Source organism: Miniopterus schreibersii (genome assembly GCF_964146895.1).
Source record: "Miniopterus schreibersii genome assembly, chromosome: 20".
In the NCBI taxonomy this organism is placed as follows: domain Eukaryota; kingdom Metazoa; phylum Chordata; class Mammalia; order Chiroptera; family Miniopteridae; genus Miniopterus; species Miniopterus schreibersii.
The window spans coordinates 27,618,187-27,641,740 of NC_138122.1; the positions used below are offsets into that span (position 1 = coordinate 27,618,187).

A 23,554-nucleotide genomic window follows, 5' to 3' on the forward strand; every position below is an offset into this window, starting at 1 on the left:
CCCCGGTTGGGCCCCAGTCTCCCAGTTCTCCATCCCTCAGGAGCCCCGGTCCCCCAGGAGCCCCGATCCCCCAGTCCCCAGTCTCCAGTCCCCGGCCTGCAGCGCCCAGGCCCATAGAGCCGCGCCCCGGCCCACGCAGCACCCGCCCTCCTCCGGCCCGGCCCGGTGCGGGTGGCGGACGATCCGGCGCCGCACTTTCGTCGCCGCCCCTGACAGCTGCCTGAGAAAAACGACCCTAAGATACGCGCTCTTCCCGGAACACGAAAGCTCCCTCCGTGGAGGCGCCTCCGAACGTGAAGGGCTGGAGCCGACATACTTCCCAGCGGCTCCCACGCCGGCGAGGGCTGGCGAATCTGCCGCAGCCGCCCGCCGGAAGTGGGGCTGCCCGTCGCCGGAAGTGGCGCGTCCTCCATTTTGTTTCCCGCTATGGCGGCGGCGCCCAGCTCGGGGCCGGGATGCGGCGCTTCTGACTGAGGGGGCAGGCCAGGCGGAGGCTTCGGGGGCGGCGGCGCGGCGCACGACAGGGCCAGCCCGGTCTCCGGGGACGCTGTCATGTACGGCGCGAGCGGCGGCCGCGCCAAAACCGAGAGGAAAAGTGGCGCCAAAGAGGAGGCCGGGCCCGGCGGCGCGGGCGGCGCGGGCAGCCGAGTGGAGCTGCTGGTCTTCGGCTATGCCTGCAAGCTGTTCCGGGATGACGAGCGGGCCCTGGCCCTGGAGCAGGGACAGCACCTCATCCCCTGGATGGGGGACCCCAAGATCCTCATCGACAGGTCGGTGCCTCCCCGCCCGTCGATCCTCCCCTTCCCGCGCCCGGTTGTCGTCGTCTGATGTTGACTTGATGGCCAGGCCTGGAAAAGGGGCTGTTCTGGAGCCAGCGGGGACCCGGGGGACCCCCGCCCCCGCCCCCGCAGCCCCCTGGCGTTGGGAGGAGGAGGACGGTGAAGCCCCCCCTAAGGCTCAGGCTGGAGTCGCTGCCGCGTCCGTGGCCGGAGGGGTCGGCGCGGGCCCCGCGGCCCCCGGCCCCCCGCACCCCTGGCGCCGGACTCCGGTTGACCGCTGCGCGCGGCGGGAGCTGCCGGAGCCCCGGGCCCCCGGCCCCGCGCTGGGCCCGGTTAGGAACCTCGGAGACCCCGGGTGGTCGCCCCGAGCCGCGCGTGGCCCCGGCGCCCTCGGCCCCGGAGCGCCCGCGCGTTGTGTTGCGGGCCCGTGACGTTGGTGGCGCGCGGCCCCTCCCCCAGCCCGGCCGGTGCCGTCGGGCGAGTCCGGCCGATTCGGGCGCTGGGCGAAGATGCCGGTGGATTGCAGGCCCGGCGACGCCGCGCAGACGCCGGCCTCGGCCGTAGGGCGGGTTTCACCGTCTCCCGAAGGGTGGCACCGGGTTACACGGCAGATGTGCTTCTTTTCAAATCAAACCTGCTCCCCAGAATCACCCTGCGGGCAGAGGGGTCCCGGGCCGGGGTTTCTAAGGCTGTTTGGTTTGAAAAGGATGGCGGCGTTACATGATGTAGGTCGTTTGCTCCCCACGTTCCCCGCCACACCATGTGTTCAGTCCCCCCCTTTTCTTATCCCCTCCTTGGGCTTTTTGTTTATTGATTTGCTGGTGGGGTGTTGTTGTTTTTTGCCACTTTGGCAACTCCATCCACACCCGGGGCCCGGACTGAAAAGCTAACAGTGACCAACCATTAGACTGTGGAATACGCTCTCGGAGTGAAGGAAGCCCATCGTTTGGGACGATTAAAACCGGATTCTGCAAAGCCCGGGAACTGACCGTAGGGCTGACCCCTGAGCTGGCCGGATGGACACGTTAAGGACCCAGTAGGCCTTTGCCACCCCTGACTTTCCGTTTGGAGTTAGATCTAGACAACAGGACGGTGAAGGGAGGGCAGGGCGGCCAGGTCAGGTCCGGACCCCATGGCTCCACGCTCTCCAACGAGCTCTGCCTTTGCACCCCAGTCTCCACCGGAGGATGTGACCTGAGCTGTCAGTCAGCTTGCTCTTGCCCAGTGTTACCTGTGATGTTTACTGTTGGAGTTTGGTAAACGGCGCAGTCTGAGCTCCTTGTGCAGTTTTCCGTGTCATTCTGTTTATGATCGAGTCAGGTCTTCCAAAACTGGTGGGGAGCAAACGCTACGCATGTACGTGTGTAATATTTTTAAATAATGAACTACATTTGTAAGTTAAGGAGGTTTACGTTAAAGGGAAAGTAAATTTGGAATCTAATAAAATGCAGTCACTTCATACCCTGAAATTTTTGGCCTGTAAATGTCTTCCTTGGGGTCCTTATTCAAAAGTTGGCATTAAAACATCAGGCGGACTTTTGTTGGTCTCTCTGCAGTCACTTTTGCGACCCTAAATCTGAGTGTTGACGTGAAATTCACTGGCTCACTTGGTGGTTGTTTGACAGCTGGACATTGACAGTCCTTCATTAAGTCGGTTGTGTTAAAGGCACAGCAGGAAGTGCTTGTCTTACTCTTAATTGGCCAAAGGACCTGTTGGTCCCTGTGGCACATGGATGTGTGTCATGTATGTTATTCCCTGGGGTTGCAAAGTCCAGAAGAAAATACTTGTCCTGCATCCTCTAATAGTTTCACTCTGCACCCAGTGAACCTCCTTAAACTGCACGTATATGTCACTGTTCCTATGTATGTGTGTCTCTCTATCACATAACCCAGCACTTATTTCCTCAGCCAAGTGGCTAGGGGGCGAGCCTAGCCAAGATTTTACCTCCCATGGACGCAAGTTTCTTTGGTGAAGATCTCTCCTGAGAGTTCGGGACTAGCAGAGAGAAGCGAGGAAATTGCGACCCTTTGGTTCTTACGGATAGGTATTTATGTATTCGGTTTGTGTGAATGTAAGCTATGATATTTGACTTTTCAGAAACTTTTTTTTTTTTTTTTTTGCAAATGGCATTGAATAGTTGACCAAACCATAAACGGTAAGAACTGCCAGTGAAGTGGATCTACCATTTATGCTATTAAAGGGTTATTTACCTTTAATTACAACTTTTATCATATTGTAGTTTTCTACAATATAGATTTTGTTATGATAACTTGAGTTTACAAGTAGGTGAGATGTGACTGGCCAAATTAAATATAAATGTGAGAACAGTTCCTATGTTCGTTTTAATACTTTTATTTCTTTATTTTAATTGGTAAGTATATGTATGCACATATGTTTATATATGTAAGCTCACACACAAACCACTGTAGATGTTAACTTCTTTCCGTTGACCAGCGTGTTCCTATTGCAGATATGATGGGCGCGGTCACCTGCATGACCTTTCTGAGTACGACGCCGAGTATTCCACCTGGAACAGAGATTACCAGCTCTCCGAAGAGGAGGCGCGAGTAGAGGCCCTGTGTGATGAAGAGAGGTATTTAGCCTTGCATACGGACTTGCTTGAGGAGGAGGCGAGGCAAGGTACTGCTCAAGAAAGACTCCTTAAGCAACAAACGTTTTAAAAAATTTTAAGTATTTAAATTTACTCCCATTCATTTTTTTATACTCACTCTTTCTGATATTATCTTGACAGTACCCAGTGGATTGGAAAAACAGGCGTCTTTGCGTTCTGGGAGGACCTCAGGATAGTTTATATATAGAGCCACAGAGAATTGTCCCAGCTTTTGAGGGCAGACTGGGATTTGACAAAACAAAAACCAAACTCTTTAACTGTTCCTCTTTAACAGTATCGTATAAACTAAAATTGGTGTTCTTGTCTTTGCTTTAACCATCTTTAATGCAGTTCTTAAATCCCAAATTTCTCAGCAGGAAGAAATTTTCCACAAAAGTCGTGTATTCTGCTGTCTGTGGTAAAATGTACTGGCAGGAGTACATATTGATAGACGTGAAGTGGGAATTTTTAAAAACATTCTTGCCTCGAAAAGAGGTTGAAAAGTGTATGCTTTACTGATAGCTACAACTTTAGAAACATATGAAATTTTTCTCAGTAAATTTCCATTTTGTTAATAAAATTCTCATTTTTATTCAAGAGGAGGAATATAAGCGCCTGAGTGAAGCCCTAGCAGAGGACGGGAGCTACAATGCGGTGGGATTCACATACGGAAGCGACTACTATGACCCGTCAGAGCCGACCGAGGAAGAGGAGCCTTCTAAACAGAGAGGTGCGGGGAGGAGCCGGGGGGGGGGGGGCAGTGCCGGGCAGGGCGCTGTGTGTGAAAGTGGGCAGGCCTCCAGAGCACGGCCATGGCCCTGAGTCCTTGTGACATCACTGTGACACAGAGCATTGGGGGGCTCCTCCTTAGGGTAAAACGAAGCTGAAACTAGGAAGCAACTTGTTGATGGAGATGGAAAGTGAACCTGACTCTTGTTATCTGTGCCGGGTCTTGTTTTTCCTGTTTCTCTGATTCAGGGGACAGGAAATACCTGGATTCTAGAAACTCACTCCAGATTCTCTGTTTCTAGATTGACAGATATGCATTGATACCTGTCTGCAGTGGTTTGTTGTAGGGGCATTGATAGCATAGGCCTTGCTACTTCGTATCCCCTCTGCAACTGAAACCCTGGCAGGTGTCCCGTGGGAGGACCTAGACACACACTGACCACAGTGTTTTAAAGTAATATTTATGTAGGATTAAAGATTTCAAATTCACATTTTTCTGGCTCAACTGTTGAACTTTGCATATTTAAAAAAAATAATAATGCTGCTGAAAAATCGACTGGTGGAACAGACATCCTTAGTCGCTTTGGTGGGCCCTGTGATCACCATCGCTACAGCCCAGCATAGTCATCAGTCATTAACTGTCGGGGAAAATGCCACAGGCCTGCAGCACTGAGGACGGGCCACTGCCTAGAAGATATTTTGTGGAAAGGGAGGGAGAAGTTCTACCTTAGAAGCCCATTTGGATGTTTATACGTTCTACAGGGACTTAATTTTAGAGCTGAGTGTGGTCTCTGGGACCTGATTGGTTTCTACTTACCTAACAGACCTAGCAAGTGTGAAGTGATGATGGCAGTCAAAGGACAAAATGCTGTCAGCCCTGCAGGTGCACCTGCCCCGGGTTCTCCACCCTCAGTGAGGGTGTGATCCTCATAGGACAATAGGGTGTGGGGTGGGCCTGGGCATCCAGTCCCCTGCTGCCCTTTCTGCCCATCCTGCTCATCACTTCTCAGGCAGAAGAACCACCATTGCACTGCCCTGTTCTGTGAGCTGCTGAAGGGTTTTCAAACGTAATTTTCACTGTGTTCCATTAAAGCCCTGTTAAGGTATATAACACCTGCGATAACTCTTGGACTTTCACTGGAAATGTTCTTGCAGGTGTAAGAAGTGAACACTCACTTCTTCATCCAGATAAGTTACTCACTATAGGGTCCTAGGTAGCTCAGACCTCGTCCTGTCTCTGAGCCCTCTCCGTTACATCTGCTCCAGATGCGTGTTGTTTTGGATCAGAGGGGAGGAGTGCACAGTCGCCATTTCACAAGGGAAGAATTGAAATTTACGAAGGCTAACCATCTTTTGCAGGACCCAGCGACTATCTTTGGAAAACTCCATACTGCTAATTTCTTAACCTTCTAGGTTAGAGATCAGCAGATCCCAACCAAAGGCCCAGTTGGCACATTTCTGTAGTTTTATTGGACACAGCTATGCTCGTTCGTTCACGTGTCATCTGTGTGGCTTTTGTACTTCCATGGCTGAGTTGCATGATTGAGACGCAGACCATGTGGCCCGAAGAGGTGGATGTACTTACTCTGGCATTTTACCGACGGAGGAAGTGGAAATGGAAAGGGTACATTTTTTGTAAAAGAGGCAGTTTGCTTGGAGGAGATGTCTTGTAGTTACACTCAGGGCAAAGCTTCACAGTTCGATGGGGAAATTCAGTTTTCTCAGGATTGAGCACCTTGGGCTATGTCTGACACCCTGGGGACTCAGAAGTATTGTGGCAGGAGCCTCAGCAACACTTGTCAAACACGCAGACCAGAGAGGCTGGGAGGAAGAGGACTGTATTGAGTGCCTGATAAGTGGAGCAGTGAGGTGCAGACGTTCATGTGTGTTGTCTCACCCAGACCTTGCCTCAGCCCTGGGAGAGGATGCTGCTGCTGCTGCCTTTGTGCAAAGGGGGAAACAGTCGGGCCCTCGCCCAGGGTCCAAGACCTAACGATGACCTGGTCCCGGGTGCACGCTCCTACCACCCCCTATCTTGGGGATTTGCTGACGTGGTTTTACTTGTGGTGGAATAGATTGGGAAACTGGGAAGTTTCTAGAAGAACTGCTAGAAAAAAGGTCAAGAACCCGCTAAGACCGGGCGCTGCACTCCCTGCGTGGTGGTTTACTGTGGTGGGTGCCGCCTCTCCTGGGCGTGGTTCTGAAGTTTGTGTTTTCTTTTTATGCAGAAAAGAGTGAGTCTGAGAATGTGGAGGAGAGTGAGGAGCCCTTCGTTGCCCCTTCGGGACTGAATGTGCCGCCTGACGTGGAGCTGGTACGTGCATTTCTCCTCAGTCCTGTTGGTCATGGTTACTCTCTGTGACGGGCTGCTTGTAGGAGAGCCCGGCAGTCACACCTGTGTCAGAGACCCACACTGCTCCAGAGTCACTTGTGAGCTAACGGAGGAAAACCAGGGTTATTTCTCTTTTATTTTCTTTCTTTTAATAAGGCGATGACTTTATTTGGGGTTCACCTATTTATTTACTTTTATTTTTGGGTTAATCTTCACCTGAGGATATTTTTTCCATTGAGGGAGAGAGAAACATCGATGTGGGAGAGACACATTGATTGGTTGCCTCTTGCACACACCCCACCAGGGATCAAACCAACCTAGGTATATGCCCTGATGGAAATGGAACCCGCAAGCTTTTGCTGCGCGGGACACTGCTCCAACCAACTGAGCCACCTGGGCAGGGCAAAACTAGGGTTATTTCTGTTTTGAGGCCTGCAGCCAGTGGCCAAGAGGAAATATTATTAATGTGAATTTGTGTTTTCTCCCAGCCGCCCACGGCCAAAATGCATGCCATCATCGAGCGCACTGCCCGCTTCGTGTGCAGACAGGGGGCGCAGTTTGAAATCATGCTGAAAGCCAGGCAGGCCCGGAACTCTCAATTCGACTTCCTGCGCTTTGATCACTACCTCAACCCCTACTACAAGTTCATCCAGAAGGCCATGAAAGAGGGGCGCTACCCGGTGCTGGCCGAGAGCAAAAGTGATGAGAAGCAGAGTACGTGAGGCTTTGTTCCCTTTACCCTGTGGGGGGAGGGGCTCTGAAAGCGCAGAGGTGGTTCTCATGCATGCCATGGGGGCCTGCACCTCAGAACCCGGGTGTCTGTGAGACCCTGCCACAGGAGGTGATAGACCTGATGCCACACACCCTCCCCCTCAGTGTGCACATTTGAAGCTCTTCCTGAGTTGGGAGAGATTAGATTCTTAATTAACATTTTTATGGTTGGGTGAAACATAATTAAATGCTGATGCTATCAGAACAGACCGTCTAGGTTGAGGACTATCCCCTCCCATTGGCTGCGGGGTGTTTCTAGGAAAAGCAGTGCACTGCCCACGGAACTGGGGCCCGAGCCCACACCTCCCCTTCCTTGTGTGCAGAAGCAACCTGCCGACTCCACTTTCGCTTTCACTCACCTCTCCCTCGGCTGTGGTCCTTATGACAGTGTCCAAATTTGGAATTCTCACAGTGAACCCCATTTTGAACAACAGTCACAAACAGCGGTCTCTACAAATGTCTGCCCTTGAAATTTTTTCTTTTCAGCTGAAGTGTGATTTTCAAAAGCAGTTGTATAAATCCTCCGATGCTCTCACGGTCACCATGTGTGTTTGTGGTAGATTTTAAAATAACTGTTGCTATTATTTTACATTTCATGAATCAGTAAGATTTTTGTCTTTTTTGGTAAAAAATTGAAATACACAACAGCTCTGGACTAATGAAAGCTGGTGGGAAGTCACTGGCTGGGTGCACTCCACCCTCCTTCCACCTGGCTTCTTGCTGGACACCCGGTGGCCGCGTTACCTTCTCTTCCCAGCGCCAGTCCTGAGCTGTGCGTGTCTTTCAGAGTCGGGGGTCAGCTCTGACGAGGACGACGACGACGAGGGAGATGGGAGTTACCTGCACCCGTCTCTCTTCGCTGCCAAGAAGTGTGACCGCCTGGAGGAGCTGATGAAGGTGCTTGTCTGTCGAGCCTTGTGCACCCCGTGGCGAGACCTCTGCTAATTTGATTTCAGGAAATTATTAAGCAAGCATTTCTTTTGTGTAATCGCTGGGTCTTACTGGATCACGTGGAGGTCTGCTTTGCATTTTTGTGTTTTGCTTGGTGGCAGAGGGTTTACTTTATTTCTCTTTTATCTCACCTTGTAAAATTCATGAGCAAATTATTTTCATTTGTTATAACTGTGCCGATGGGATGTTTACAGTAAGGAAAGTGCCGGCTGAGATGTGGAAGTTGTTTTGTTGTGCAGAATTCAGCTGTCCAGAGTGTGTGCTGCTGGAAATGGTCTCTTACCTTCACAGCAACATCACATGTTACCTAAAACCACACTTTTCTTCTGATCTTCCCTCCTCCTGTTGTGAAGGAGTCGCTCAGCACGGTCATGTGGTCGGGGCACACACACGCGCTCGGCGTCACACTGTGTGGCTGACCCGGGAATAAAAGCTGCTGGTGATTAAAAATCGGAAATTTCTCTGAGAAAGGACAGAGTTTCCAGTTGTGGGTGGATTTGGATGCTCGCATTGTATCAGTAGCAACCTAGTTCTGGTCCTTCCTCCTCCCTTTCCTTAGCGGGTATTAGGAAGATCAATACCATCTGTCTACTCAGTTCCTCCAGGAATTGCAGTGAGGTAGAATGCTGGGCCAGTTGGGGCGCTCCTGCGCGTGTGTGTACAGGTGTGTGTGTGTGAGCACATGTGCATGGGCAGATGTGTGCATGTACTGAGGGTGTCCTGAAGTGTGCATACTGTGTTCTGGAGTCGAGCTGAGCCTCCTTGCACAGAAGAGCTCTGTATGACTCGGAATAGGGGAGACAGTGTGACCGTGCTCCCTTCTTCTGCAGCCTTTGAAGGTGGTGGACCCGGATCATCCCCTTGCCATGCTGGTCCGAAAAGCCCAGGCCGACAGTCCGGCCCCCACCCCTCCCTCGGCAGATGGCACAGCTGGGCAGCCCTCCCAGGTGGAGTTCACCTCTGACTGTGAGTACCTCGCTGTGCGCCTCCCTCCCGCCTGCAACAGCTGCAGGCTTAACTAGCAGGTGTCCCAAGAGGTGTGGAGGCAGGCAGTGCAGGACTGTTAGAGGTGCCATCCTGAGCATCCGGCCTTGTCCTTGCGTTTGTCACCACGTGCAGCATCAGCTCTGCATTCCCTGAAGGGCAGGAGGTGGCAAGGGCTGGAAGCAGATCTTGGCTGACATTGCCCCTCTTCAGAGACCTCCCAACAGCCATGCCTGGGGACTTCCCTTAGCTCTCTTGGGCCAGGACGGTGTCATGGTGCCATCCTGTCTTGCAACAGGGGCTGGGAAATGGGCTTCCCGTTGGACGTGTGGTTGCCCTAAACAGGACCAGAGCCGTGTTAAGAATGGGGAGAGTGGACCCGCAGTGTTGTCTGTCAGTCGCTTCCTTATAAGACACATGCTCCTTAGAACTAGTTACAGCTCCCGCTTCCTCTCACTGACTGTTGTCTTTGGTCTTTAATTATTCATAGAGGGCAGAGCTTCAAGTTCTTTCCAGGAAATCATTTGAAAGTATTTGACCTTGATCTCACTCTCCCGTCTTAAGTTATTTCCTTCAGGGATTAACTATTGAAGGAGAGAAGAGCCTGTAGCAAAGCCACAGAACTCGTTTATTCAGCTCCTCACATGGAGATCTGATCTGATGAATCTGCCTAGAAAGCTGTCTCTGTCAGAGGTTGGGGAGTGGTCCTGAGATGAATTCTCTCCTGCAGTGTAAGCGGCTCATTCTCGGGACCAGGCTCGGGCTAGCTTGGAGCTGTGCCCTCTCGCCCATCCCTGCAGCACTGGCACCAATCATGCATTGCTGTTGCGTGCTATTACGTTTCTTGACTTTAAACATAGTTATGCGAGTGACCTAATATGTGTGTCCTAACAAACCTCTTAGGGAGCATAAGTGGTTTCTTTACACAATTAGACCAAGTCACGCCGCATTTCTTTGGGTGTTGAAAGCAAAGAGCAGGTCTGGCCTCACAGTGCACTGCCTGTCACTTGCTGATTAAGTCGAGCAGCCGAAGCCCAGTGCACATGTCAGGCTTGGGCTCTCCCTGGGCTGAGGCATCTGTACATCCCTGGCACCCCTGCTCTTAGCTGAGTAGAACGTCTCTCTGGCTTCCTTGCTTTTCAAACTTTTCTGAAGCTGCATGCATTAAATGCTGTGTCCTTGCACTTCCACTGGCTCCTGAGGCTGTTAAACTTTGTTGCCCAGGGAAGGAATAGATTCAGGGCAGGTGACCATAGCTGATTACCTTCTGCTCTTATCACTTTGCATGCATGCAGCCAAATGTTGAGGTTGGTGATGCTGCTTCGTGTCTGTAAACCCACAGGGCTGGGTGGGAGAGGGTTAGGGCCAGCAGTGGGGCAGGCTGAAAGTGGCTGCTGCGCAACACGTGGAGTCACCACGAGATCCAGAGGGGTTGCTGGCTTCAGAGGGCTCACTGTAGTCCCTCCTGCAGGGCCCCGTAGGCCAAGATGAACTGTGGGAGACTCCCTGCCTGGTCCATGGTCCCCAACCAGAAGAGCTCCAGCAGGGAGCACAAGTTAGTAACTATTGCTTCCCCTCAGTCAAAGTTGTTTTCATATCTGTCTTTTCCCTCATACAGTGGGAGAGCGACAGGGCGTTTGGGGGTTGTGCCGGGTGTTCCGGTTCAGGTTTTGGACATGTGCCCTGTGGGGACCAGCCTCTGTCTAATCTGTGCAGCCCAGCAGAGATGAAGAGCCTGTGCAGGCAGGGCCGTGGTGGGTGGGATGTGGTTGCCCTGCAGGGCCAGGACCCAGGGTTTCCAGAGAAGCTGGAAATCCAGAACGTTTAGTGACAGATCAGCTTACAGATGTTGGCAGTAAATTCACATCTTGTAAAAACACAAGACATACAGCAATCCAGGCACTGCTCACAGGTGCCCCCGCATCCAGCCTCTGCTATGCAGGCAGGAGGGGTGGTAGTGCAGAGGCAGTGAGACCGAGGGTAGCACAGAGCTGATTGGTAGAGACTGCTCAGCTGCGGTCAGCTCTGCTAAGGCTAGGGCAGGAGGGAACACCTGGACTCCAGGTGGTGAAGAGATGGAGACCTGGGACAGACCCCCTTGGGGGACTTGGCTGTGAAGAGAGACAGGGACAGTGCCTAGTGGAGCACAGCATCCCCGTGAGAGCACTTCTGTGAAATGGGCCCTCAGGGTCCCCTCAGCAGTGCCTGTTCAGGACCTGGGATCATAGGGAGAGGTGGTCTGATCCTGTTTCCAGGAAGAACCATGACTGCAGCGTTGGCTGTAGGTCAGAATGACACCTAGCAGAAATGAGTGTGAACACCTGCATGCAGGCTCTCAAGGTGTTTGCTCTTACTTGTGGTTAGCCTTTGGTTAGCTAGGAAATAGTGAGAACATGAAAAGTTTGGAACAGTAAAGGGAGACATGCCGTCAGGCCATAAAGTGGGCCGTGGCCATGGAAGAGCTTGCAGGGCCTAGGACGTTGGTGGCTGAACAAAATATGCTGTGTATGGCCTGAAACATCTTTCACTGTGAAGCATGAAAGTGAGCAGCCAGCCCGTCCTGAGACGTGGGGCTGTGGCCAGACGGGGGTGTGGGGTGAAGTGAGCACAGGCCTGGTAGCCAATTATGGGTTCACTTCCGGTCACTTTCAGGCTTTCACAGCCACTTTGCCGCTGCCGGCCCCGCAGCCGTTTTCATAAGCAGCTGACCTTTATTCTGCTTTTCCCAAGGACTCGGTTTCATTTCCACAGAAACAATAATACTTTCTCACTCAGATTTCATCTGTTGGCATAAATTTTCATTAAATACGTTATTACACTAAGGTTAACTGGAGAAAGTAGTTTAAGAGAAAAACTGGTGGTAAAAGCAAAAAGGCCCAGCTGTCTACAGAGGAGCAGTTGTGTCCTGGTGTGGTGGTGGTCAGGGTACCACACACCCAGCCCAAACCAGGAAGCTCTGAGGCAGGACTGATTTTGACCCCAGATAGCGCCCAGTGAGAGAAGTGCCTAAAAAGGGAGGTGCACCAGCTAACAAAGGAGCGACCTCCACCCCTTATCCAACAGCAGAATCTCTTCCAGGTGTGAGTGCCAAATGTGATACTCCCCGGAAATAAGGATACTTTAACAGATAAAGCTTCATCTCTTTTAAGCCAACAGACACATTTAACTAATGGAAAAAATAAAACTGTTGAGAAAGCAGAAAAAACTGCCTAACATATGAACAGCTTTTACAGTCCAGTTGGAAGCAAGAACTAATATTCCGGTAGAAAAACAGCTTTCACAGTCAAATAAGAAACAGTAATCCAGTAGAAAACAAACTGCAGTGTGCGTGATCACAAGGTTAAGTGGCCAGACCTTCTAAAGGCTGGCTCTCGCTCCCCACTCAGGTGGCATTATGCCTGCGACTTCAGGAGCTAACCTCCACCGGAGGTGACATCCTGTTCCATGGGCCAGACCGTGCAGACGTGACAGGAACGGGACTTCCAGCAGGAAGTTGCACACGCAGGCATAGAACATATCAGAATCATAAGTCTTAGGGCAGAGTCAAGGTTTCTGGGTTGTTAAAAATGTTATTTCACATATGCAAGTTTGAAATTCTTAGGAATTGAAGAAATTAAATAGATGCAACCCAGTGGTGGGCTGTTTTTTGGCTGTCACAAGGCAGGGAGCATGTTGGCAGGTGCTCATGTTCTGGGTGTAGATGGGGTTTGTGCGCAGTGTGGAGGGCAAGCTGCTAGCATGTGTCAGGACCCAAGAGGCACAGGCCCCTGATCCAGGATATCTGCTGTAATCTACAAATACGTGTGTGCAGACGGAGCTACAAGAATGTTCCCTGTGAGATGTGCTGTGCAGAGGAGGGCTGTTGGGGTGAGTGTGCGTGTGCTCACGGTCTGCGGGGAGATTTGTGTGCTCTGGGGACGCTCCAAGACAGTGCTGGGTAAGGGAAACGTCCCTGCTCTTCTGTGGGCTGCTCTAACAGGACAGTGGTGCTGTCAGAACCGGGCTGGCTCCCAGGCCTGGCTCGTCCACACTCACCTGTCCTGGAACATCTTAACTGCTCAGAAAAAAGGCAGGCTGATCTGATGCTTATTTTGAAACTAGACTAGTATCCTGAGCTCATTCTTTGCAAATCTGTGATTTCTATTTGCAGTCCCCAGGCTGTTAGGACAGCTCTCAGGGACAGCAGTCCCTGCGCCAGCTTCTCCCCATACAGGCCAGGCTGCCCGCCCGCTGGGCCCATCTCAGAGCTTGGAGTCACCAAGCTTTCCCTTCTTTTTGAATTAGTAGGTATTTAATAACCACCTTAGGATGAACGCAGACCTGCCTTGTTTACTTTTTGCTGGTCAGAGATCTTCCTAGATTCTGGCAGCTGAGGAAGAAAGGCCTCCGTCCCTATTTTAAATGAGTTTTATCTAGAGACTCCCTAAATGTAGGTGAGGAAAACTAGAAAGCTCTCATTTGTTTGCCTGACAATGAACTGTTTTTCATGCTCTTTATTTCCTGTTATGATTTAGTTTTCTTCTGCTGTTTAGCTGTAAATCCTTGCAGAAGGGTCCGATAACTAAAGCTAATTATGCTGGAAGCAATAATACTGAAATACTGCCCAATACTATAGCATGCAGCTTTTTAAAAATAAAGCAAAAAAAAAAAAAGTAAAATGCTAACTTTGTTTTTTAATGTTTCATTCTATAAATAGTGTAAGTGAAATTAAACCACATGATGTGGCTAGATTTGCTATTTTCTTGGGTCTGTCCATTTTTTAAATGTGGTTTGACTATTGTGTTTATGACATTTTCTCTTTTTTCTGCAAAATCATGACCTTGAAGTGCTTTGCTTACTTTCCAAGCCCTTTTTAAAGTGGCTTTATTGTCAATCAAGAGAAGTAGAAGAGCCCAGCTGGGTGTGGCACAGTGGTTGAGCATCGACCTAGGATCCAGGAGGTTGAAGTTTCAATTCCTGGTCAAGGCACTATGCCCTGGTTGCGGGCTCTGTCCCCAGTCAGGGGCGTGCAGGAGGCAGCCAATCAATGACTCTCCCATCATTGATGTTGCTATCTCTCTCCCTCTCCCTTCCTCTCTCTGAAATTAATAAAGATACATTTTTTTAAAAAAGAAATAGAAGAAAGTAAGGATAATACCCGAGACCCTACCATTTAGAAATAGCCATTTTAACATCATCAACCCAGTGGGAAACACTGAGGTAATTGTAGTTAAGAGGAAAAACAACTCACACTGTACAACCCAGAGGGAATCTTCACGTAAGTATTAAAAACTCAAAACTTCTTACTGTGAGGGTCACCAATGAAGACTAAATAGTGGTTGGGGCAGGCTTTTCTAGAGGAAAGTTCATTTGCTAAAGAGAGATCCCTTTTAAACATGGGCTGAACTCTCCAAGTAGCACATCCCTATCTATAGCCAGTCCCCCTGGGTGGGTCTCCAGCCTGTAGACGTGCTGTCCTGGGACACTGCAGAGTGGCAGCTGTGCTGCTCCGCTTGCTGACCATGGAACAAGCTTCCTTTTGTGGAGAACTGTGTTTTTTCACAGCAGGTTGTCTGGAGGTCACGGAGTGAATGGACGGGGCTGTGATGGCCACATGTGAGGCTCTGTCTCACAGGCAGAGCCCTCAGTTGTTGTTCCTCATGGGCCTGGCTTTTGTTCCTCTTGGGCTCCGGCTTTTCTCAGTTCTAACCTTGGGGGATGGGAAGGGCAGGAGTACCTTTTACCTGAGTGCCAGGGGCATGGCATTGTAGGGAGGTTTTGGTCTATTTGAGGTTTTTTCTGGAGAGCTAATAGGAAAGCACCCCGCCTGAAGCCTGAGATGAGAATGGCCAGAGGGGTCTTTTAGGAATTCTTAAAGATTATCCCAGGCAGGAAGTGAAGCCAGAGTCTTGAACGGAGACCAGGGGACAGTTGAGGGAACCTGATGAAGGGAGAGAGGTTTCAGCCTGCTCTCTGTTCTGCTTCTGAAAGACCCAGACTGCTCTGTTCAGCACATGCTGCCTGCGGCAGGCTGCAGGAGCAGGCAGCTGAGGTTCCTGCTTCTCCGATGTGCTCAGCCTGTCGCACGCACTGTGTGAAAGCAGTGCAGCCTCAACACTCATACAGTCAAGTGGGTCTGGGCTTTTCAGAGGAAACTTGTTCTTCTCTGTAGACCTCAGGAAAGCTATTTTCATTCTTAATACAGACACGTTGTTTATCTTCCCTTAACTGGCTCCTTGCAGGGGGGTTACTCACCAGCTCTCTGATCCCCAGGAACCCTTTCAGTTTGCGGTTTGTCTTCTGGGAGTTAGGTTTATATGAGATTAATATGATGTGGAAATACCAGTAAATTGGTGCTGAGTCTCACAGGAAGCAGCTGAATAAAGGTGCTGGGAGGGTAATTAGGCAGATCTCGGCCCTGGCGCAGGGTGGCTGCATCTCTGAGCAGCGCAATGTTGGGGACATGCTTGCCAATGTGCCTGACGCTCTCAGCGGCTGGGTTTTCCATTCAGCTTCACAGTGACACCAGTGTGAAGGCGTCTATGAGAAAGGGGCCTAGAGGGCAGGGCATCAGTGTCACTGCAGGGACACCAGCGCAGGGGACCAGGCATATGGAGGCAGGTCACACAAGAAAAGGGTAGTTTGCCACTTGAGAGGGTCCTTGTTCCGTGTCTGTATGCTCTGAGTTGGGGAGAGCGTGATTGGTCCAGGCCGGTCGGCGTTGCCTGCTTCACTCTCCATCATCCCTGGTGCATCTGAACATTGCCTGGTCCTTGATGTAGGGGGCGGCCTTTCTTGTCTCAGAAAAGTGTAGACACGACGTGGTTGGGAGTGGACAGTGATGCGCTGGGAGGCGCCCCTCATGCTGCATCGTGAGCCTCAGCACCAGCCTGTCCCATGCCACTCACCCCAAACCTGTGTTCACAGCGACGGTGGCTGCCATGTACTACAGCTACTACATGCTCCCGGACGGCACCTACTGCCTGGCACCTCCCCCCCCGGGCGTCGACGTGGCCACCTACTATAGCACCCTGCCAGCCGCGGTGGCTGTGTCCAGCACTGCCGGAGTGACAGCCACTGCCCCGCCACCTCCCGGGACCACGCCACCTCCGCCCCCCACCACTGCGGAGACGAGTAGCGGGGTGACCTCTACCACCATCACCACAAGGTACGGTATGCTCCTGTTCCTGCAGGTGCTCTGGTGCACTGTGCTCTTGGGTGGGGGGGTCTTTGTAATCTGGGTCATGTGGACAGTCTCTGTTATCTGAGTATTTATTATCCAAATCCCCTAGTTACAGAGTTGATGGGGCAGCGAAAACTGTCCTAACAAACACAGCAGTGAGTTCTAGGCACTTAGAGGTGTGTCCTGTGGAGCACCCCCACAGCACCCCTGTCCCAGAGCCATCCTCACCGTGTGCAGACACTGCAGTTGGGCAGAAGGAGGCAGGTTTGTGGGGGTGAAGCTGCAGCTTTGTACAGTTGATGGAAGCAAGTCTTGTGGCTGTTGACAGAGGGGGGCCTGGCCATTGGACCAGTTGCTGGGAATTAACCAGCAGTGCCCGGACCCCAGTACCTATCATGGCCAAGAGTGGTGGCCCTCACATGTGGGGGCCGAGCAAGCACACGTGTCACGGGCACTCAGAGGCCCTGGGTGGCATCAGTGTGAAGAGAGGCTCTCTCTAGACACCTGCATTTCTGCACAGGTGACCCACTGTCAGTCATGCTAGCAAGTCAGATGGCGCACAGGATAGTCCTACAGCTGCTTTCATTCTTAAACGTAAAAGAGTCAGCACTTGATTTGTTCTTGTTGCGTCTAAGAATCAGCTCATGCTGGAGGGAAGTGTGAGGAAAGATGAGCCTGTTCTATAGCTTCCGTCTCGTTTTCACCGTTGGCACTGCTACTTTGGTTCCCGTTGTAAGTGGCTTGACTCCGTCGGTGTCATGAGTCATCCCGATGAACAGCTTGTGCGTGTGGTCTGCAAGGTGGTGCTTGTGTGAGGTGCCTCACTGTGACCTGACTGGCTCCCCTCTGCAGTGCTCTTGCTCCCGTGGCCGCCATCATCCCCCCGCCCCCTGACATCCAGCCCGTGATAGACAAGCTGGCTGAGTACGTGGCCAGAAACGGCCTCAAGTTTGAGACCAGCGTTCGTGCCAAGAATGATCAGAGGTGAGGTGGAGGTTCTGTGTGGGTTACGTTGATGGTCATTGGGGGTTGGTTTAGCTTCTTTTTTAAAAAAAAATCTAGCTGCATAATTTCTTAATTTTAATGCTTTTATTCCTTATATGTTTAGTTAAATATATCTTGTGATTATGCCATTAAATTACTTAGCGTTGGGGTGGTGATTTTTTTATTGTGTTACCTAGTTTTTTGCTTATTTTGTGTTTTGGTTAATTTTTATTTTTTAATCAAGTAATGTTTTGTGCCCTGGGTAGTAAAACATGAGGTTGGGTTTACAGTGTGATGTGCCTGACAGGGATGAGCATTTTACCTCCCGTGCCTCTGTCTTCCTTGTCTATAAACGGATGAGGCGTCAGTGTGGCTGCTGCGCAGAGTTGTTGAGGTCCTAGTTGGCTATCATAATGTATCTGCGTGTGGCTTCCAGCAGGTGCACAGTCACCACAGCCAGTGCCGTCCCCGGGACCCATGCGTGTGTGGTGATGACCCTCTGGTGTCCTGTTCTGTCGGCAGGTTTGAGTTCCTCCAGCCCTGGCACCAGTACAACGCCTACTATGAGTTCAAGAAGCAGTTCTTCCTGCAGAAGGAAGGGGGCGATGGCGCTCAGGTACCTGTTGGCGTGAGGCCGGGCAGGGTGAGCAACTCTGGTTTTCAGGAGCAGAGAGAACTGTTTGTTCTCAGGACGTATGCAAGTGGTGGTTGGTTTTACGCTTGTTTTTAGGTGTGCTGTCCATTAGCGTTTGCTGACTCTAACTTTGCCCACCTCACAGTTGAAACCTGTTTTAAATCTGTTGAAAGTTTCACACACATTCCAAGTCATTAGTGATCAGTCACTTGTCCAGCACATTCTGAAGTACAATCCCATTTCTTCAGGCATTTGATGTTTCAGTTGGCTGTTTTTTAAGCACATTTGGTGGAAGCCATGGACTATCCTGTTGCATTCACAGAGTCTTAGGTTTGTAAAGTGTAGCACATACGCCCACACCGGTGTGGCTACCGGTGCTGTCCTTGGTGGACGCCTGTGGCCTGGGCACTGCCCCCCAGCAGCTCCCCGCACCTTCCCTCCCACAGGTGTTCCCACAGTCTCTTCCTGCCCTTGTCACCCTTTCTGCTGCCTGACTCTGCCCTCTTCAGCTATGTGGACGCCCTGGCACCTGTCAAGCCTGTCGTGGTGGAGAGCACAGGGTGCATGCCTTATCAGTGGGTTTCCTCCCTCTTGTCTCTGGTTGCTCAAAATGAAGAAAACTGACTGTGGGCAGTGGGCATTGTTTGGTTTCTACAAGTGTTCTCGGTCATCGGTCCCCAGGAAAAAGTGGTGAACACTGGTTCCCACAGTGTTCTTCCAGGGGGTGCCTCCAACCGCTGCTCTCTCCACCCTCCTGTAACACAGCAGCAGGTCTGAGCTGGAGAGCACAGTCCTCACTGGCTCAGGCAGCCCATAGAACTGCTGCTGTCCATTGAACGATCTACGCCTGCCAAGACCCTGGTTTGACAGCCCATGTCCTCTCCTGAGGAGTGGTCTCAGTCCCTCAATGTCTGCAGGCTGCGTCCGCACCAGAGGAGGCTCCTGCAGAGTCTGCTCCTGACAAACCAAGTGACCTGGGGGAGGAAGGCGTGGCTGAGGACCCGGCCGACACAGGAGGAAGAGGCAGCTCAGGGGGGAAAAAGGAGTCTGCGTCCAGCAAAGCCACCCAGGATGGGAAGCTTGTGAAAGGTACGCTGTGCCTCGCCTTCCGTTCACAATGAGGGGCTCTGGGTTCCTGAAGTGAGGGCCGGCTCCAGGCAGTGCCACAGCTCCCTGCTTGTGGACCCCGGGTCAGCGCAGGAATACACTTGCTTAGCATCCTGTTCTAGCAGGTTAGAGGGCACCTATAGAATATTTCACAGGTCTGGGTTGGAAGAGCCTAGGGGCTCAAGTGTCGTCACCGACAGTCACAACCCCCCGGAACCTGCTGTGTGACCCCAACTCCTCTTCCTTCTCAGAGGCAGCTGGTTCGCACTTTATGTAGTTGGAATTTTTTAGAAATACCTGTTTGCACTGGAGTCACATCATATGCCAACTTAGGCAACTTCAGCTACATGCTGCGCTCAGGAATTGGTTGTTTACAGATACACTGGCTTGTCCTGCACTCAGTGTGCCCCTCAGTGTGGCAGCTCCAAGATGGAGCTGCAGGATGAGGGTCCCTTTGTCAGCACATGGTCCTCACCGGGGGCCACCCTGCCTCACTGTGAGTGGTGTGCATGCAAACAGTCCCCACGACAAGGCAGGGTTGCTCACTGCCCCAGGACCCCCTTGAGACGTTCCTCTCACCAGCTGGGGCTCGTGGATGGTGGGTCCCAGGAGGATTCTTGCTCTGTGCTTCGTTACCTAAAAGTGTCACCATTTCACCTTTTCTCCATAGCTTCATTTGCTCCAATAAGCTTTGCAATCAAGGCCAAAGAAAACGATCTACTTCCCCTGGAAAAAAATCGCGTTAAGCTAGATGATGATAGTGATGATGACGAAGAGAACAAAGAGGGACAGGAAAGCGCTAGCACTGCTGCAAACACGGACCCCGTGGTGGCCCCGCCCTGTGTGGTTGTCGAGGAGAAGCGGCCCCAACTCACCCAGGAGGAGCTAGAAGCCAAGCAAGGTTGGTCAGGGCATGTTACACTTGGTGGTTAATTTAACCTGCTGAGCTGGCAGTGCTGAGACTGCCTGCCAGGGTCTCCAGCTTCGGAGTCGGAGCCACTGGAGTTGGCGATGCTTTTGCGCTGTGGCAGGACCGTTCTCCATCAGCATCAGGCAGTGCCAGGGGCAGCTTGTGTTCAGAGCGTACCAGGGCCTATAATGGAGGCACCTTTTTGCTGAGGTGGCAGCCTCAGGGCAAACGCTTGCACTCCCATCTGGGGCTAATGTGTGACTGAGAGGTGGGAGTCTTTCTGTAAGGCTGTCTCCCAGCAGAGCCCTCGGGCCCCTGATGGTGATACAGGCCCAGGCTGCTCTCCAGGCTGTGGTTCATCCTTACGGGTCACGACATGGCCACTGCCTGCCTCTGCTAGGCAGCCCCAGCCTCCTGCCTCCACTGCAGAACAAGCAATGTTCTTCTCTGAAGTGGTTGGCAATTGCTTTTCATCTGTGTCTGTCCAACTGGGTGGTGTAAGTCACTCTGTGTGCACATGAGCAGGTTGAGCCGCAGTTGTGGAAGGTCGTGTTTTAACCACAAGGTGCCTTCCTGTCAAGACTTTGTGCTGAGCTGCTCATGACACATATCAGCTCTGCACTGTGTGTGAACAGTGTCCTAGTGTGTCACTCACCTGCCGGGGGTGTCCCACACCTGTGTCTCAGAGCCATCCCAGGTTCCCACTGTCCCTCATGGGAGCCCATCCCCGGCTGACTTTAATTTTGAAAGGGAAACCTTAAAATGCTACTAATAAGCATTACAAACTAATTCTCTCAAAGTTCTGTTGGTCCAGTTTCTTTACCTGTCCTGAAGTTCCTGTCTCGTCATCCTCTAAAGTAACTGTGTTGAGGTTCATGACCCTTGTGAAAGTATAGGTAGGAAGGTTTTGGTGGAATACTGCCTGCTCTAAGCATCATTTTTTCTTTATTTATTCCTTAAGCAAAGCAAAAGCTGGAGGACCGACTGGCAGCTGCTGCCCGGGAAAAGCTGGCCCAGGCGTCCAAGGAATCGAAGGAGAAGCAGCTTCAGGCAGAGCGGAAGAGGAAAGCTGCCCTGTTTCTACAAACCTTAAAAAACCCTGCGCCAGATGCGGAGCTCGGGAAAGTCGAGGAGAGTCCCTTCAGCGTGGAGGTGAGTGCACGGAGGTCCGAGGAAGCCGTGAACGTGGACTCCTCCAGCTGCTCAGCTCTCCGGCCTCAGTGGGGCGCTTAGCAGGGGGTGCTGCTGTCATTGTCAGAGACCTGGGCTTCCAGGCCCCATCTGTGGGCTCTGCTTTGTGGCTCCCTCACAGCCCCTGCCACCACCAAGCTCCTGCAGAGGTTCTCATGCAGGGATGTGTGCAGTATCCCAGCTTCAGTCAAAGCAGGTCTTCTTTCAAGAGGGGTCCAGGCCTCCCAGATGCTTTCTGAGCTGTGTGGGGTCAGAGAAGCTGCCCTGCAGGGCTGCTGACTATGCCTGCTTCACTTCTCAGATGACCCCACATGTCAGTGTAGCTGCCATCCCTCCTCTGCAGCAGGCCCTGCACTTGATCTACTATGATCACAGTCACATTCCTAGGAGCCTGGGCCCTTATTTAAAACTGGCTTTTGCTGCACTTCGCCTGTTGGTTGGTTTTTCTGTGGAGAGCAGCATCCTGTGTTCAGATGATCAGCAGTGTTCTGTGAGGCCGAGTCGGCTTTCTCACTTCAGAGTCAGTCTGAAATCCTCTCAGGAATCATAGCTGGGGTGGGTGGAGGGGCAGCAAGGGTGTGTTGTGTGAGGTCCCATCTGTGGGCCCTGCCTGAGCCCCAGCCCTTGGGGACCCTGCTCTTTGCTTCCCCAAGGTGCATCCAGGCTGGGCGCCACTGGGCCGCCCACAGCGGAGAGGTCCAGGGAGAGGCCCATGCAGGTATTGCCTGGCTCCAGAAAGACCTCGCTGACACAGAGGTTAAATTTGAGCAGTTGACGTGGTCACTAGCACACTGATGGCAGAGAAAGGGGCTTTTGACACAATAAGGGAGAGCCGAGTACAAGTCTCTGCCACCTTTGTGGCTGCAGCTACAAGAATTACATCGTAGCCACGGGTGGGAGCTGGAGACTGGGAGTGTGCAGACTGCTTTCATTTCCTTTATTGTCCCGATGTCACGCGTGCCGTGAATAAAGGGCTTAATTAAAAGCCATCTGCACACGGATGCTTTACCCGATCATATCACATGCCGCATCTGTATTTCCAGTGTGACTGTTTTAATGAGAACTCGTCCCCACCACAGTCATTCCTCTGTCCTGCGTTCCCCTGTCTGCCGTGTCACCTGTCACGGCCCAGGTCACTGCCTCGTGGGCACAACAGGCTGCTGCTGTTTGTCCCCCCTGTGGTTCCCACCTCTCGTTTTCCAGCATTTGTTGGGAATCTGAGACAGAGACGTGAGTGTTTATGCTTCTTGTTAAATCGCTAGGTCGATCCTGCTGGGTGTCTAGCGGGAGAGATTGTCGCTACTAAACGATTTCAACAAAAATGCGATGGCACTAGCAGACGGTGATGAATGCCTTTAATTGCTTTGAAACAAAAATACTTGAATTAAATTGGCAATTGTCATAAATGAGATTCACGCTCGGAAATATTTCCAGCCTAAAGTAGCTTCTGGAGACGGTGCCTGACTCTGCCGAGCATTCAGGTGCAGGACGCACTGACCCCAGCCCACAGTGCAGGGTTTCAGCTCCCGGAGTGGTGGAGACTTAGTGGTGGGCCCCGTGGGAGCCGACCATCTTTGGTGTCTGCGTGTTCTTACTCCAAGTGGAGAGAAACCAGACATCCTAAAGTGCACCTTTTGAGTTGCTATACGATCGTTCACACAACAGGCTTCAGGACACTCTTTAGGTGACAGATGTGTGTTCAAGTTAATGATCCTGCTGAGTTTACAGGTCCAGCCAGAGTTTGAAAAGGAAACAGGAACAAAACCAGCATGTTTGCCAAGCCTGGTACCCTCCCAGCACCAGGCACTTTAGGTTGTGATGAGAAGTCTGTTTCGCACCCAGTGACCATAAAATCGCACACGGTCGACGCCGCGCACGAGCATGTCCACCAGGGTGCTGCAGGCACGGAGCAGCTCTGAGGTGATGAGCCGGTGGGGATGGCCCGGGCCTCCAGGAGACAGAGGTGGCCTATGGCCTGCAGCCACCTCCATCGGAGAGGGGTTTGTTGAGGACTGGGCTAGGACGAGGCCTTGAGCAGCCACCCCTAGTTTGGAGAGGTGACAGACCCCAGGAGGCTTGATCAGCTCAGAGGGCCTGTGGAGGAAGAGGCAGAGTTGGTGGCCCGCGAACGGATGTGGGAGAGCCTGGCCTCGGGAAGCAGGCAGATGTAGACGAGAGTGTGCCGGGCCGACGGGAGCCCAGGCCAGCCAGATGGGGGGCACGGCACCAGCAGAGCAGGAAGTGGTCAGGTCGTCCTGAAAACCGCATCCACCACACATCTGGCAGTGGGGCTGCTCCCAGGCAGCGGGGAGGACACTTTTCCAAGTGGGAAGCCTCAGACTTGGTGGACGATCTCGAGCGTGTGCAGCTGTCCATGTTCTGGTTGATGCTATTTGAGACCCACTCCG

The 23,554-nt window shown here is 52.0% G+C and overlaps 1 protein-coding gene across 4 annotated transcripts in view; it reads left to right on the forward strand.

Annotated features, from left to right (window-relative positions):
• Positions 1-390: 390 nt before the first annotated feature.
• The window catches only part of SFSWAP (splicing factor SWAP), a 29,164-nt gene continuing 6,000 nt past the window's right edge, over positions 391-23,554 (forward strand). Inside the window, exons 1-13 of one of the 4 annotated variants that reach the window (XM_081122554.1) lie at positions 391-770; positions 3,251-3,373; positions 3,990-4,121; positions 6,349-6,434; positions 6,941-7,166; positions 8,011-8,120; positions 9,005-9,140; positions 16,065-16,305; positions 17,173-17,304; positions 17,827-17,920; positions 18,856-19,027; positions 19,716-19,946; positions 20,917-21,107. In XM_081122554.1, coding sequence (XP_080978680.1) covers positions 3,364-3,373; positions 3,990-4,121; positions 6,349-6,434; positions 6,941-7,166; positions 8,011-8,120; positions 9,005-9,140; positions 16,065-16,305; positions 17,173-17,304; positions 17,827-17,920; positions 18,856-19,027; positions 19,716-19,946; positions 20,917-21,107 — 1,761 coding nt within the window. In that variant the 5' untranslated portion in view covers positions 391-770; positions 3,251-3,363. Of the gene's footprint in view, positions 771-3,250; positions 3,421-3,989; positions 4,122-6,348; positions 6,435-6,940; positions 7,167-8,010; positions 8,121-9,004; positions 9,141-16,064; positions 16,306-17,172; positions 17,305-17,826; positions 17,921-18,855; positions 19,028-19,715; positions 19,947-20,916; positions 21,108-23,554 lie in introns of all 4 variants that reach the window. The other 3 variants (XM_081122551.1, XM_081122553.1, XM_081122552.1) reach the window with 3 other exon arrangements.